At 44.5% G+C, this 15,627-nt stretch overlaps 1 protein-coding gene across 3 annotated transcripts; it reads right to left on the bottom strand.

Moving 5' to 3' along the window:
* Window positions 1-470: 470 nt before the first annotated feature.
* NPHP1 (nephrocystin 1) lies at window positions 471-14,004 on the bottom strand. Of its 3 annotated transcripts, none has more exons than XM_082049492.1 (20): window positions 13,924-14,004; window positions 13,776-13,840; window positions 13,489-13,549; window positions 12,950-13,086; window positions 12,332-12,536; window positions 11,978-12,079; window positions 11,644-11,735; window positions 11,135-11,177; window positions 10,790-10,874; window positions 10,076-10,170; window positions 9,658-9,786; window positions 8,871-8,945; window positions 8,287-8,397; window positions 6,768-6,850; window positions 6,212-6,288; window positions 5,638-5,737; window positions 5,139-5,251; window positions 2,739-2,812; window positions 2,255-2,299; window positions 471-1,263 (listed from the first exon to the last, which is right to left on the bottom strand). In XM_082049492.1, the coding sequence occupies exons 1-20, from the start codon at window positions 13,990-13,992 to the stop codon at window positions 985-987; spliced, it is 2,040 nt and encodes a 679-aa protein (XP_081905618.1). In that variant the 5' UTR covers window positions 13,993-14,004; the 3' UTR covers window positions 471-984. The 3 variants fall into 3 exon arrangements, with proteins under 3 accessions (XP_081905618.1, XP_081905619.1, XP_081905620.1); XM_082049493.1 differs by having other exon boundaries at window positions 5,638-5,734; XM_082049494.1 differs by lacking the exons at window positions 471-1,263; window positions 2,255-2,299; window positions 2,739-2,812 and adding an exon at window positions 4,660-5,051.
* Window positions 14,005-15,627: the final 1,623 nt, after the last annotated feature.

The raw sequence follows: 15,627 nt of genomic DNA, 5'->3' as shown, positions 1-15,627 counted from the left end.
CACTTCTGGAGGCTCCAGTTTACAAAGGCGGGCACTGGGAGCTGGATCCATGCAGTGTGCTGATCTTTGAAAGATCTTGTTTTAAAGCATTTCACACTCAACCGAACTAGTGCCTGGCTCGGACTTAGATCCACATGTGACTCGGTGCCTGCCTACCGTGTCAGACATGGCGGTAACGTACCCATCACCGCGGAGAAAGCATCCAGACGCTCCAGCACAAAAAAGAAATCAGGTTAATAACATCCCCGTGGGAGCAGGCAGCACATCCAGCCTGTGGTGACAACGTGCTCAGGGGAAAGAAGCCTTTAAAGTCCTGGTGCAGCTCCTTAACCTGCCCAGGAGAGTCGGCACAGAGGGAGCGACCGTGTGGCGTGGCCGTGCCCCGGGGAAACACCGCGTGCCCTGAATTCTCACGAGTTTTATTGTATGAGGTTGGTCAAGCACATTCCTACAAATAACCCAACCTTTTCCTGGGTGGGAAAGAAAAACAGTAAAACAGTCTAAATGCAGAGCAAGCTGCTGTCCGCTGATTGGGCAAGAGATGATTTTTTTCCTAACCTGGCTGGCCTTGCTCAGCTGCATTCTTAAAGATCTTTGCTATTTTCCTTGCCTGTTAACCATTCTATGAGGTACTGTGACAGAGAGTCTGTTGTTCACCCTGATCAAATCAATTTCCAGTTTTGTTTTAAAGCTGCGTGAGAGGAGAAAAGTGCTGCCTCAGCATTTGCTCAGCTTAGGTAAAATACAACACTTGACGTGGCTACAACAGGCAGATGTAGTAAGAGATAACCATAGCCTGGTGTAACATTGCAAAGGGGGAACATTAAAATAGAATTTCAATTAGTTAAACTGATAAAATAATTTTAGAGTGTTAAATATGTTCAAATACTCATTACAATTCAGATAGTACACAGTTTCTTTTATATAAGAATTTATTTATATTGTTAGCCATTCTTATGTAGCATGTATTGTTCTGTAATCCATTCATACTCCAGGATTGTTTTGCCTCACTTCTCCTAAGAAATCGTAAGCCAGCTCTGAGATATCAAAGGCTTTGTGAGTGTTTTCTGACGAGAGCAGATACTGAAGCGCACCGTCGTTCTCTCGGCTCTTTTTCAAAAAGTCGGCGATCACCTTCCAGCGAGACGCTTCCGACTCCTCCTCAGCCCACTTGTAGTCGGGGAGGGCAGTCGAGTGGAGAAGAGGGAAGACGGAGTCGTGGTACGCCAGGACAAACTGAGACTTCAGAAATTCTTGATCTCTCTGCACGGAAGAGTATTTGAAAATACTTCAGCGCAAATAGGCGGTGTTGGCAAGCACAGTCCCACGCTCCTCGCAGCGCTTGGCAGGAGGTACAGCTGCACCGTAAGTACTGTTACTTTACACTCTGACAGGACATTCTGTGTGTGGCAGGAATTATATCCTCCCCTGTAAAGACCAGTTTGCAAACTGCAGAGACTAAGAGTCAACCTGCTCAATTATCAAACACTGAAGATCTCCTGAGCACCACAAGGTTTGTGTGCCTCATTTTCCCCACATACACTAGAAAACCACTTTGTGCGAGGACACGCTGCCTCCTGGAAAACTCACTGACCACCCAGACTCTTCCAGAAACAGCAGCAGGACTGGCATTGAACAGTTCACGTCTCGGCAGGTGATTTAAAGCTAAGTGTCACAACCACGCAAAAGGAGTTAGAATGGGCCAGGCAGCAATCCTACCGTGGGAGGGGCACACCACAAATCAGGTAAAACTGGATGGTTCTGGGATAGCGAGAAGTTACTAATACTTTGAGCAGATCAGCTTTCAGTTTGGATGAATGGCCTTGAAAAAGCGATTCTGACTCAACAGCATTTTGGTTTATTTGCACACACAGGGAGATCCCCGTTGCGTATCTGTTCAGTAGCACGCACGATGAATGCAGGATCCTGCTGCGCCACGTCAAGCGTCTCGAATCAAGAACCAATATTGGAAGCGCATCGTGGAAAGGGCCACACTTTGGGTAGGAACCTGTAATAGCTTCCCCACTAATAACCAGGTACAAACACCAAGACAAAAAGTTACAAGCTAATTTCATATTCCTTCTCCTTGAGTACTGTTAGAAATATCAGTAAGAAATGTTAAGAACTGCATTTAGCCTATCTACAGTTTCTAAATAAATATGCTGAGAGGAAAAGTTAACTTGTAATAACAGTGACAGAAAGCTTCTTCGAATTAGCTTTAAAAAATGTCCAAGAAAAGCCTCTAATTTATTACCTTCTCAGATCTTTTCAATGTTGTTTCTCTGTCTGCCCAAGCACTCTACAATGAAATGAAATGTAAAATCAGAGTGGGATTGTGGAGATGTAAAACAATTCCATTTTCAGCTGCAAAAATCTCTCTCGCTGCAATCCCACAGTATTTAAGCTCCTGTTGCAGTCCCACTTTCCGCACCCTCCCCATTCCTCCCTTGCGCCAGTTGACTTAATTTAAGCAAACAGCCATTCCACCACGTGTTACACATGTGGTGTAACATTTTAACTATCAGAGAAATGAAATAAAGGGATCCACTTTTCAGAATTATTTTTTCCGCCCTGCAGGCCTGCAGCAATGCAATCGTACTTGACATGATTATAATTTTTCTGCTGTTTGGCTTTTCCATTTCTCTTTTCACAGGATTAAAAAAAATGGCTCAAATTTTGCAAATTATCTGGAAATCCTGACACATCAGATGGAGACGAATGCGATGGAGATAACATACCCGGAGCGCATCCATCAGGTCTGGTTGATCCATGAGTTGAGGGAAAGTTGCTAAAATAGGATTACAGATTAATTCTGAAACAGAAAACCACACGTTAAAGGCCGAGGAAGAAACAGGATGGTTTTCAAGGTATCAACACATCAAGGTATTCAACATAACCTCTTCCCTCAGAATATTTCAAAGGGAACATGAGCTGTAATAGCGCTCTGGAGCACAGGGAAAGCAGAAAAGCTCTCTAACAACTGCGTTCTCTGACTGTACCCAACTCTCGGTGGCTGAGAGACCAGAGCCACACAAAACACCATTGCTGCTTTATTAAGAGAAACCAGCAAGCAAGAGACCTTCCTGATTTAACGTGGGAGTAGAGCGAGGTGTTTTTCCTCATTTCTGCACCTGTCTTTTTTCATAAACACCTGAAATCGTGCTGCTGGATTTGGATGTTATGAATAAACACACTTGCATTCTACCTTGATCTGGCTTGCGTTGCGTGCCATTTTAAAATCACCGCGTGACAAGCGGCACGGTGAATTTCCCGCATCATCCACCCGCAGAGGTCTCCTGCTTTTCAGGTGAGCTACAGGTGATATGAACAGCTGGCTCTCCTGTTGGAGCTGCATCACAATCGGGCAGGGCACAGCTGCCTCCTGCGCCCGGCAGGAATCGAAGCTCTGCTACAACGCCCAGCCAAACTGGAGCCCCCGGAGCGCAGGGGTCCTGTCGTTATTGTAGTGAATGAGATTGTGGGTAAGATTTCAAGAGTGCTGCAGGTCATGTAGAGAGGAATTTTGGTTGAAGTGGTTTTTTCTCTTATGATTTTAAGTATTTAATCTATGCTGTTGTTTCCTCATGTTGGAGTTGATGGAAAGTTTAGTAAACACCAACCATTTACTAATAACAAAACATTTCGGGGAAGCAAGCCAGCCCTGGTTGCTTTTGTGAAATGTAACAGGCATTTTAAGTTGTCTATTTCTAAAGTGACAGTTGTTTTTGAAATAACAGAAATCTTCTTTTGTTACACCAGAAAAAAAGTAGAAAATGGCTCCCAGAACCAGTTCTGAAACGCTGGGGTAAATCCTTTCAACCCTTTCAAACGAAGACTGAATCCAAATGGATGCAGTTTAACTCCAGGAGAGGTCATCACCCTCATCTGTTGTCCCCCATGATAAAGATCAATTCAGGTAAGTGCAGCCATTCTCAACTGGCCTTTAAAATCTTAGAGTTTTCAGTTTCTCTGTGATGAACTTATTAAATAAGGTATTAATTTATTAAAGGGTCTGAGTTTAAGATACTGAGCATGTATATTAACATTAGAGAAAATCAGGAAGTTAAGTCCTGAGCACCTCTGAAAGATGAACCTGTAATTCAGATGCCAAGGCATGGCTACAGATTGGAAATTAAAAATGGTAGTAAGTGCACAAACAAATTCATTTGCCATGGGATTCAGTCTGGAGAGGAGACACAGGAGAAAGCACAAGCAAATGGCTTTGCAGTACCAATCTAAATTCACCTCTAGTACAGTAGAAAATGTAATTTTTCCATATTTCAAATTGGTTTTAAAATGGAGAAGACTATAAACTACCACAGTTCTGTTGAAGGAAGGATGTGGAAGGAATAAGGTAGAGTTCCAAAATCAGTGCAGGATACTGAGTTCTAATACCAGAACCCTTCCACTTCTGCCTCTCCCTGCTGCACTGCCCAATAAGTAAATAATAACGAAAAAAAAAGATGACTTGGCCTCAATGACAAAAACATCTGCCTAATCTCTTCTGTAACTTATGAGAACATGCATATACTAGAAATGAATGAGTAAACCTGTGTGTGTGTCTCATCTCTCAGTGCATGGGTGCATGGGTGGTGAAAAAGAAACATTTCTCTTCCAAATAACCGTTCACCTTTATTTACTTATTTATTTAGAAATAACCTTTTACCCATCCACATAGGCTTTTTTAAATGAGGATGTCACCAAAAGCACTTCATTCATACTTCATAGAAAACAGAACTATTCTTGTGGTTTTTGCGTTCTGCGAGTGAACCCATGTCAAACAGGGCAACGCGTTAGATGTGAGTTGCAATATTACTGGTTGGAAATGCAAACACACCGAGCGGTGTATTCACAGCGAGAGGCTGCTCGCTTTTGGGAGCTGGGACAACAGCTTTCTGGTTGGCCCCACAACACTGAAATCCGACACGTGGAGCATCACTTCCCAACCTTGAGAGATGGTACCAGCACCACCAGGGAACAAAATCCTCTGAGTAGGCTGTATCAGTGAAGTTGTTCTTGCAGAGCCCACTGTCTCTGACAAACGGGAGACTCTGGAGAGAGTAATTCTCTTGATGAGCCCGATCTTTCTCCAACACACTCTCCATCACCAAGTTCTTCTCCACAACAGCGATTCTTACCTGTGCTTTGTGTGCTTATTCTGTCTCTCAGCAGTGCATCACCAAGTATTTGTCGATAAAACACCAAGAGATGGGCGTAGCACATGCTGCCAATTAATGTTTCTGGTAGCAAACTGAAAATAACAAGCAGTTAAGATTTTTATTCAAAATTGCTCTGAGCAGCATTGTTCACCAAAATTGAGAGTAATGACAGCTTCATGGAGATGATTATTAGCTCCTGTTGGCATCTCCGTGAATTTCTCACAACTTTGGAAGGTGCACAGTGCTACAGCTCTAACAGAATCTTGCTGTTGCAGTTTTCAATCTTATCTAAAGACTTTTTGTTCGTTTTCAACAAAATAGCTCTACATGTCTAACAGAGATCGAGTACAATATGCAGGTGACACAGCCCTCAGATTTTTGCAAAGCCAGTGTTCTGGGGAAGGGGAATGCTTTCAGGAACCGTTCTAGGATATCTGAAATACTTTTCCATTGTCTGGCAGCACACACAAATACTTACTTCAGAGTGTCTTTTGATTGTGCACTTAATGACTTCAGTTTCACTACAAGCACAGGCTGCTTCTTCAGTGTTATGAGCTGATGGAAAACACCACTGCCTGCTTTAAGAAATAAATAGCCAATATGGAATCAGTCCTTTTGAAAGAACGTTTAGAATTATAAGATTAGACATTTTAAATTGGCAAGAGATGTTTTGCTAAAATTATAATGATTTAAGGATGGTCTAAAAACCAGGAGGAATTGAATATCTAAAAACACATGTAGGACTTGAACAGCCTGGCTTGGGAGCTCTTTAGATCAGTGCAACTGCTGAGCCTTGGGCCATCACCCCAGAGCCAAGAAGTGTTAAGTGCAGGTAAAGAAATAATTGATGACATTTATCAGAAATAATCCTCAACCTGCAAAAACTGGAAATTATGGAAACATGAGCACTGGCTCACGCAAAATAAGAACATGCAAAAGAAAACCAGGCTGTAGTGAGCGCTTGCTAATGGGAAAGAATGAGAGCATGTTGTACAATAGGTACAGCATTTGTTGTATCATTTCATCTACATAACTTTTAGGAGAAACCACACCTCTTCTTGATATCGATGGGTCAACCTCAACGCCTCTCTCGTAGGGAGTACCGCCGTTTAATAGCAGCTCGTGCATCCTGGGAAGGAAGAGCAGCACACGTAAATTAGACAGGAAGAAACCTGTTATCTCAAACAAAACTGGCACAGTGCTCGTTGTCATGACAACATATTGTATATGAAATTATTATACATAATTACCAAGTAATCAAACCTCAAATGATAAATTTGAAGCTTGTATTATACTGGGCAGCTAGTTAATTATTTTAAAAGAAACTAGCAACACTGATTCTTTTCTACATCGCTCCAATATTTCTCTTATATGAAATTCAGCAGTTGTTTCACTAATGTGTTTTTGAGGAGTCACCGCTTTAGCATTGAATTTTAAATAAGAAAGATTTAAGATATTGAAAAATAATGTAATCCTAGTTCAGGGTTGCACCTGCCCCTATCAGTGTGTAAGCATGAAATAGGAACTTTACTCCTAGCCTAAAATATGTGTATATACACACATGTAAATACAGAAAGGGAAAGAGAGAGAGAAGGAAAACAAACTTACTTGGGAGGAACAGGCAGTCCGTTAGGAGTAAAGAGCTTCAGAAAAGCCCAGCCACAGCTCAGCTCTCCTCTTTCACCTGTTGACTAGAGAAAAAGATAAAAGCAAAGTACTTGAGCAGCTAAACCACAGTGAGTAACTGAACCACAATTACTTAGAATAATCACAGAAAAATGGTAAAAGCCCCAGATTTGTGGTAAGCAGACATTGACTCTGTCACATTCACAGGTGTCTGAAGATGTTTACTAAACAGCACAGGCAGTTATGCTGAAGTTGATCATCCACGAACACATTTAAGAGGCAAGGATTTATAAAGCCACGAAATATGCATTGAAGAGAAACCCAAGCGTATCAAGCTCCTGGAAAAGAAGAAATGCACAGCTACAAAGGTGAGAACCCCCAAACTTGCACTGATGCTCTAAAGAATACAGGAGAGAAAATAAAACTGACCCAGAGGGTTTCCCCATCTGCTTGCAGAGTTTCCGAGGCAGTGACCCTGCGTGTGGGAAGGTTTATTCATTCCATGGGGAAGGAGCAGATCCTGCCTGCCCGCCCAGCCTTTCCAGACCCACAGCACTAACAGCAGGTAGGAACTTGTACCGTGGTCTTCATTTACACTTTGGAAACAGAAGCAGACAACTCTGCATAATCTTCACTGCTCCAATTAGCATGAGGAGGGTCATTATGCCCCGTTAGGTCTGTGAACCATCACACAGCCTGCTTCCCTCCAAATGTACGCTCTGCTGATCTCCTGCGCGCCAGCTCTGCATCCCCACACACTCTCTGTGTCTCCTCGCATCGCCACAGGCGCTGCGCTCCTGCACCCCGAGTTCATACGGGTGCCAGTTATACAGAAAATAGTCCCCTTTGCAACTTCTCCGTCCCATGTTTTCAAAATTCTGTTGCCCACCAGCGACCTGTTCCAAAAAGCCACCCTATCCTCCAAATCTTAGTGTTTCTTACACCCCTGCCTTCTATTACGGGAGTTCTTACAGGCTTTACCATCTCTTGTGTCACTACCTGGTGTACTTGTCACAAGCACATCCTGGGTGGACAGGATATATCTGTATTGCAGTAGAAACCAGTGTCCATACTATTTAAACAGTTAAAATTTTACTTTCCAAACTATATAGCACAGTAGTCTGAAACAAAATCACAATGCTAGAAAAACAATGCAGGAGTGAAGAGAGAATCGGTGCTTTGTGATCACATTGCATGAGATCTTTGGCAGAAATTATTTCAATGTAAGTAAAAGTACATTCATGTCCACTAGTCAGAATGTCTTTTATTCTCTTAAATATTGACTAGAACTAAAAGCTCCAACTCCCAGCATCTCTCTCCTCCCTCTCAGAAGCCAAAAGTAAGACAATCTTACAGCAAGCTAGGAAAAGCTCAGCTAAAATTCCCTTTGGATCTCACATTTTGCTACTTGGATACTGCAGATTAACACAGAATATGTGACAGCTGGTTCACTTTATAAACCAGTGCTTGGAGCGATTTATATTGGAATTTACACACTTACATTGCGAATATAAGTGATGCCAAGTTCAAATAATATACCAATGTCTGAAGACAGAGAGTTGGACCTGACAAAGCAGTCACCATCGAGCAAGCTGGGTAAAATGCCCGTTACCTAATACAGAGAGAGGGAGAAAAAAAAGTGAACATACATATTAAAAACACCCTCTGATTTTTAAAGGCCATCAAATACATCACTTATTCACATCCAATCGCAGACCAAATGCCACTGCATATAAAAGAAATTACTATGAGTGTGGCCCTGCATGGCACCTGAATCATGGGACAAGGCGTGTGCGCTTTTTTTAATGAAACTGAAACAAAAGTGGCTGGTCTGTTCCTGGGATCAGTTCCGAGTTAGGCAGTGCCACCAGCCGCATCACCAGTCCCTCCCACTCCTTCTCCTTCCCCCGACTCTCTTCTTCAAAGTGTTTTTGCTCCAACACTTGGTTTAGTTTGAATTAATGCACTTTGACAAGTCTTGTCTTTCCTGCGTGTCCATTTTGGTTGCAGTCCATTTTATTTCAACACAAATACCAGAAGTACTAGATGCTGTAAACAGATGGTTACTGGCTGTGTCACTCCTACCTTTGGAGAAAAGGACCAGGTTTGAGGATTTTTAGGCTGCCATGTGGCTCTCACTGTGTGAATGTTACTCAGCACCTAAAACGTATTAAGTGAAAAAAAAAGCTGTTTCTTCTGGAAAGTTACGCAGCTTTAAGAAAATGCAGTATTATCCCAGATTAATCCAATGCTCCACACACAACACAGATAAAATCACTCTTGCTCTTCAACTTTATCAAATGGTTCCAGTTTAAAGGGCTACAGAGGAAGTTTTCTCTGAAGCTGCAGAGCACTTTCCAACCATCCTGGCTTCACACACACCAGTAATAGTCCCTTTGCCCCCAAGAGCGTTCAGCGCAGTTGAAAGAAAACTGCCGGATCAGCAGCGTTTGATGCTGTTAGAAAAAGCTGCTCTACACATATGCACAAAGGATCAGTGGCAGGTGGGGAAATCTGAAAATGACCCTGATCCAGCTATTCCCAGGCCTGTCCCAGGGGAGAGATCGGCCAAGAAGCAGCTCATCACCAGCACGAAGGAGGAAGGAGGCACAATGGCAGGTGGGGGAACCGAAATTAGGGACTCAGAGGAATGGAGCTCTCAGCCCAGCCCCTCCCAGGGCGGCCCAGGGGCCGGGTGTGACGCCCATCGCCATGAGTCACACTAATCCGAAAGTAAATTAAGCATCTCAGGATTGTGTGTGTGTCTCTCAGAAACAAACAACTGGAGGAGCTGGCTACCGGAGGGACCGGAGCGTGAAAGATCCTGAAAGATCCACGCCTCGAGACTTTTTTTGGTGGCCAAACGACTTACCCGATTGCCATCGAACAGGCAGAGTCGGACGTGTCTGCTGAGCACCTGGATGCTGACTGCTGGGAGAGGAATCATTTTACAGCTGCACACAGTGACAACCAGGGAGACTCGAGTTGGTCTGGGACAGATCTGAACACAAACAGAAGGATTCACTCTCCAGGCTCCTCCTGAATGTGGTACCAGTTTCTTTTTATTTACTGAGATGACAAAATGTAGTGTTCATGAGACTGGATTCTTCTAACCACAAAGTTTGTGTATTATGAGCAGCAACAAAATTTCTTCATAAGCATTTGTAGCAATCTCCTTAGAAGAGAGTTAAATATTTTAGTGTGACAGAGAGAAGCCCCTATCAAAGTCTGAGAAGAAAGGGATATTCTAAAAATGGTGCAAATCAAGCTTTCTTACCAGTAACACTCACCGTATTTTTCTCAGAGTCCCACACCAAGTCTTTGAAAGCCAACTGCGATGGAGTCAGTTCAGGCTGCAAAAAGTAACTTGCTCGAAACTCGTTGCCTACAGCAAGAGGAATTTTTAAAATTCTTATAATCTTTGTTACCACAAAATGAGCGACACCCAAAATTCAGCTGTGGCTAAACTTTCTTTGAATATTTGACTGGTCCAAACAAAACTGTGGGGGAATTTTCTACCAGTGCCCTTTAAAAGGGTACTTTTACTATTCACAAGTACTAATGCAGTATTTCATTCCTGAAGCACAGTAATTTAATTAACAAAAAGAGCTATTGACTGGAAACAGTTTTAAACAAAAAGACTAAGAATATATGAGATGTGCGATATATTCAGTGTAGAGGCTCCAAAAGATCTCCAAGAAAAAGAGAATATTTAAAAAACCATCATTTTTCTTCAACGGGAAGTATCTTCCAAGGGGGAGAGTCTTTGAAACCAGTAGGAAATTGGTTATTGCCTCCATGCAGCCAGGATTTTACACAGATAAATTAAAAATTAATTGAAGAAGAAAACAAATCTTTTCCACATTATTGGACAGGTCAAATATAGCATGTCCAGATTACCCATTCTAATTAAGCAAGACTGATTTTAAGCTGATAAGCAGGATGAGAAACTCGCTGCAGCCATTTGGGAATCCTGCACTGCAATTATTGTGAGACGATCTTACCTTCTTGTAAGAGCTGGAAGAGCGTGGACAGGCGGAATCCTGCAGGAACCGCTCCGGTGGTGGCCAGTACCTCTACTGTGTCATTCTGGAAAAAGGATATAAGTGTTCCTTAGTGTTCCTGTTTCAGGTATTAACTCAGCCAGACTCCCATGTTGTGCAGCCTATTTCTGAAGCATTAGAGAACATTTTTATAGCATTTCTTGCTACAAAAGAAAACAAAATAGAGATGTTAATTAAAAACATTGTTCTCTACTATGAGATACAGTGTTTGAGAAAAGCCAAACCTTGTGTAGAAAATAATTATCATACTGGTAGGTGAAGTTACTGTGTAAGAGATCCACCCACCTCTGCGATGGCTCTTCGGATGGCGCTCCAGTGAGAATCTGTTCTGGAAGAAAAACAATGGGTTTGGTGTTTTTAATATAAAATATCATCTTTGTGTGGACAAAAATGTAAACACTAAATATAGCTTTGTCTTTAAATACCTGCAGCTTAATAACCATATGTACGTGAGATACTATTAATGGCATATTTCTCTCCACTAAGACAGACTGACAGACTGTCTCAGGAGCTGGAACAGAACTCGATCCATGACCCAGTCATTCTTTGATTTTATGGCAGGGAAAAATAAAAACAAACCAAAGCAAAACTCGCCAACAAACCCACTCAAGTAACAACATGTCTGCAAACTGAAAAAAAACAAAACAAACCAAACAAGTGTCTGCTGTACCGAAAAGAAAAACTCAGTCACAAAGAACCAAATTCCCTTGTGAGGTATTCTCACAGTAAGCAATGATTTTTAGGAGGAGAAGGAAGAATTTTATACTTATTTGGTTTCACATCACTCCCTTTACCTTTTTTTAATTTCAGTTCCATCTGCTGTTTCATCCACCACTTCTATGTGTTCTTCGCTTTGCTCTTGGTTTTCTTCATCTTCATTATAGACCTGTAATTCAGATTCAGAAAGGGAAAGCGCTGGATTCCTTCACAGTTCTCGTCTTAAAACTGCTTTCTCTAATGAATGTAAATAGTTTATGAGACGTTAATAGTTTAGAAGGGGAGATTTTCTGTGGCTCCTTTAAGAAGAGAGCTACATCAGGACTACAATCAGTTTCATGCAGCTGTATTTTCATTAATATCTCCAAACCACAGAGGTGAGGCTGGAACAGAAGGCTGCAGCGCACTGACCGCGAGGTAGGTTCTGGGAACGAGGCCTCTCTCCCCTCTGGAGTTTTCGGCGACCCACCAGCCATCCGCCTTCTTGTCGTGGATAAGCAGGACTTCACCTTTCTTTGCCGTTAGGAGAGACAAAGACAAAAAAGACCAAATATTTCAAAATGGCTCCAAGCACAATTAAAAAAAATACTAAAAAAATTTTTCCCCTAGCAGAGATCACAGAGTAACACAACAGCGCTGCGAAAAGCCACTTCTCCCTGAATCCCGCAAGGAACTGCTTGAATCCCAGAAGCATGGGATTTAATTATAGTCATTGCTTAATACAGAATGATCTGCAGTCAAAAAGCTCTACAGAGACATACTTACCGTGAATGTGAGATCCCCTTCCTGCTGCGCACTGAAGTTTCCAACCGCAATACATTCTTTAACATTTGGATCATCCAACAATTGATCCTCATCATCTGCTTCCTCACTGTCTTCCTCCTCGCTGCTTTCTTCAGCTTCACTCTCACCTTCACTCTCTTCCTCCTTGTCATCTTCACTTTGAGGATCTTTGTGATGTTCATCATCCCTACCCAAAATAAAGAAAACTACATAAAATTCTTGAAATTGCTGTAAAGCTTTGCAATATGGGCTTATCTCCAAGGGCTTTATCCAGCTACAGAACTTTCATTGTTGTGTTTTACTCTATCCTGATCTGAAAAAAACTCCAAAATCCTGCTGATGTTTCCTCCCCAAGCGCACAGACCACGTTGCATCTGCTCCTCTCCACAGCCACGTTACAATTCAGCCATTAACCAAAACCCCCAGAAAATGCCAGTGAGTTCTTCACGACTGCATCAAGAAAACAAGCCCCAAAAGAGCTTTTTTAACTCTGTGCAGATAATAAAGGAGATGAATTAACAATTTTTCAGGGTCCTTTCCAACCCCACATGTACAATTCTATTAAAGTGCAGATTGTATTTATTTGTTTAAGCTGCTCACACTGCGTAATTCGTCGTGACGTTATCCTGATCCAAGACAAGAACAAGTTTCTGCAGCTGCCGAGAGAGTTTTAGCAACAGCTTTTCTTCTTCTTCTTTCCTCTGATTATAATTCCCCACGGGCGCAGGCTCGTCGGCCTGAGGAAGAAGAACACAACAAATTGCTCAAAGAATCCACATTTTTCGGACACATCTTACAAGCTTGGGCCCTCCTGGGCTGCAGTGACATCCTCCTTCCCCTTCTGCTCTGCCAAGAGGAAATCTCACAGTCAATTTCAAATCAGTTTCTCCATTCAAATCAATTTCTCTGCTTCCAATGGAATGCACTGGGTTGATAAATATTTTATAACGTGTTGATAAAAGATTTTAACTTGGGCACAATAAAGCATTACGAATGTGCTTTTCAGTAATGTGGATGGATCCCGTAGATGCCAGTCGGGGCCGTGCAGCGCTGGGCTGCGGCACCTCAAATCCCAGCGGTGGGCGTTCTCTGAACACTCTTTTGGGGACAACCACGAACAGATTTGTGTCCGCACTCACTTTTTTCAAGCCACGAAGAGCATTTGTATTCTCATCCACCAGTTTCTTCAGCTGCGCACACCTGCATGGAAAGCAAGGCGGACAGATGGGATCTTCCTAAAGTTCTGATAGAGGAGCGACCCCAATCCCGCACTGATACTGAAACGTGTACATGTGGATCCTCAGCTCTTCCCCCCGCTCTGTGCACAGTGTGGCAAACCCCGGTACGAGCCCAAACGCCAGTTCAGCTGATTATTATGTGACGTGCAAGTTCCCAGGTAAAACCCCCTCGGTGGGGAGCGCCTCACCTCAGCGAAAGGGCCTCCCGCTGCCCGGGGGCCGCGCCCGCGCTCTCCGCCCGCAGCGCCTCCACCTGCAACACAGCACAGGCGCCCGTCAGGCCCCGCCGGAGCCCCCGCATCGCCCCGCCCCGTCCCGCCCCGCTCCGCCCGGTACCTGCGCCTGCAGCTCCCGGCTCCGCCGCTGCAGCTGCTGCAACGGGCCCCGCGCCCGCCGCCCCGCCATGGTTGCCGGGCAACGGGCGCTGCGGCGCGCAGGGATGGCGTCACTTCCGGGCCGCGCGGCCTGGGACACCCGCTGGGTTAAATCACCGCGATCTGCGCCGTGGCGAAGCGGGTACGACGTGCTGAGCTGGGGCCCGCGCAGCCCACCCCACAGAATCAGAATCGCAGAACGTCCGGGTTGGAAGGGACCTCCCGGAGCAGGAACACCCAGCTGAGGTTACACAGGAAGGTGTCCAGGCGGGTTGCAATGTCTGCACAGAAGGAGACTCCACAACCCCCTGGGCAGCCTGGGCCAGGCTCTGCCACCCTCACCCCCAACAAGTTTCTTCTCAAATTTAAGAGAAACCTCTTGTGTTCCAGCTTGAACCCATTGCCCCTTGTCCTACCACTAGTTGTCACCCAGAAGAGCCTGGCTCCATCCTCCTGACACTCCCCCTTTCCATATTGATCCCCAGGAATGAGTCCCCCCTCAGTCTCCTCTTCTCCAGCCCCAGAGCCCCAGCTCCCTCAGCCTTTCCTCACACGGGAGATGCTCCACTCCCTTCAGCATCTTGGTGGCTGCGCTGGACTCTCTGCAGCAGTTCCCTGTCCTGCTGGAGCTGAGGGGCCCAGAACCAAACGCGGGCGCTCCATCCTGTGCGGTGCTGCACACCCAGGCTTTGCATTGAGGGACCTTCCAAAAGCCACAGGACTAACTTGGCTACAAATTAGCATTTTATGGTCTTAAGGGACTCTAAGCAGCATATTCTTTTCCCCAAAAAGCTTTTCAGACTTTCCCAGCTCAGTAACGTAGTTGCAAACCAGCCGCCTGCATGGCCGACAGCAAATCCTCCAGCTCAAGGCAGGAGGGCCCCTTCCCTCAGATCCTGGAAGTATATTCAGGGGAAGAAGGAACGTGCCACAGCCACCTCCACGGCTCCTTGTCCAAAGCACAACAAGAAATTCAAAGCACGAGCTCCTTCACCTGCCCATTCATCCCACTAGTGCACGCAGCCACTTCACTGTCCCCACAGGTTTTTTTTCACGTGTACTTTCACCGCGAGACCTGTCACTTGTTACAAACACCCGTAAGGCCTCTTTTTGTGTTCTGGAGAAATAAACACAACTAGGAACGACACAGCATGATTTTGGCGGGTTTAATGTATCAGCAGTGCAGATCCGCGTGCTTCAGCAGGGTTACAGCAACACAAACACCGAATCCGCTCCGAAATACGGAAATTTGGGTCATTGTCCTTCTGTCCTCAGCGTTTGGGCCATTGTTCCTCTGTCCTGGACATTTGGTGTTGGAGCTGTTGTCCCTCTGTCCTCAGCGTTTGGTGTTCGGGTTGATGTCCCTCTGTCCTGGGTGTGTGTTTGGGCAGATGTCCCTCTGTCCTGGGTGTTTGGTGTTTGAACCGTTGTCCCTCTGTCCTGGGTGTTTGGTGTTTGAACCGTTGTCCCTCTGTCCTGGGTGTTTGGTGTTTGAACCGTTGTCCCTCTGTCCTGGGTGTTTGGTGTTTGAACCGTTGTCCCTCTGTCCTGGGTGTTTGGTGTTTGGGCTGATGTCCCTCTGTCCTGGGTGTTTGGTGTTTGAACCGTTGTCCCTCTGTCCTGGGTGTTTGGTGTTTGAACCGTTGTCCCTCTGTCCTCACTGTTT

The sequence above is a fragment of the Streptopelia decaocto genome (genome assembly GCF_964273445.1).
Source record: "Streptopelia decaocto genome assembly, chromosome: 3".
Classification (NCBI taxonomy): domain Eukaryota; kingdom Metazoa; phylum Chordata; class Aves; order Columbiformes; family Columbidae; genus Streptopelia; species Streptopelia decaocto.
Note: the sequence above shows the minus strand (reverse complement) of the source record. Positions and strands in the feature narration are given on the sequence as shown.

Excerpts from the sequence above, each read along its gene's own strand:
- NPHP1 (XM_082049492.1), bottom strand. The coding sequence starts at position 13,992 with ATGGCGGGGCGGCGGGCGCGGGGCCCGTTGCAGCAGCTGCAGCGGCGG. Across the intron at positions 12,080-12,331 it reads AAGGGGATCTCACATTCACG|AAAGGTGAAGTCCTGCTTAT; the intron begins GTAAGTATGTCT and ends CTAACGGCAAAG. Across the intron at positions 5,738-6,211 it reads CCCATCGATATCAAGAAGAG|CAGGCAGTGGTGTTTTCCAT; the intron begins GTGTGGTTTCTC and ends TATTTCTTAAAG.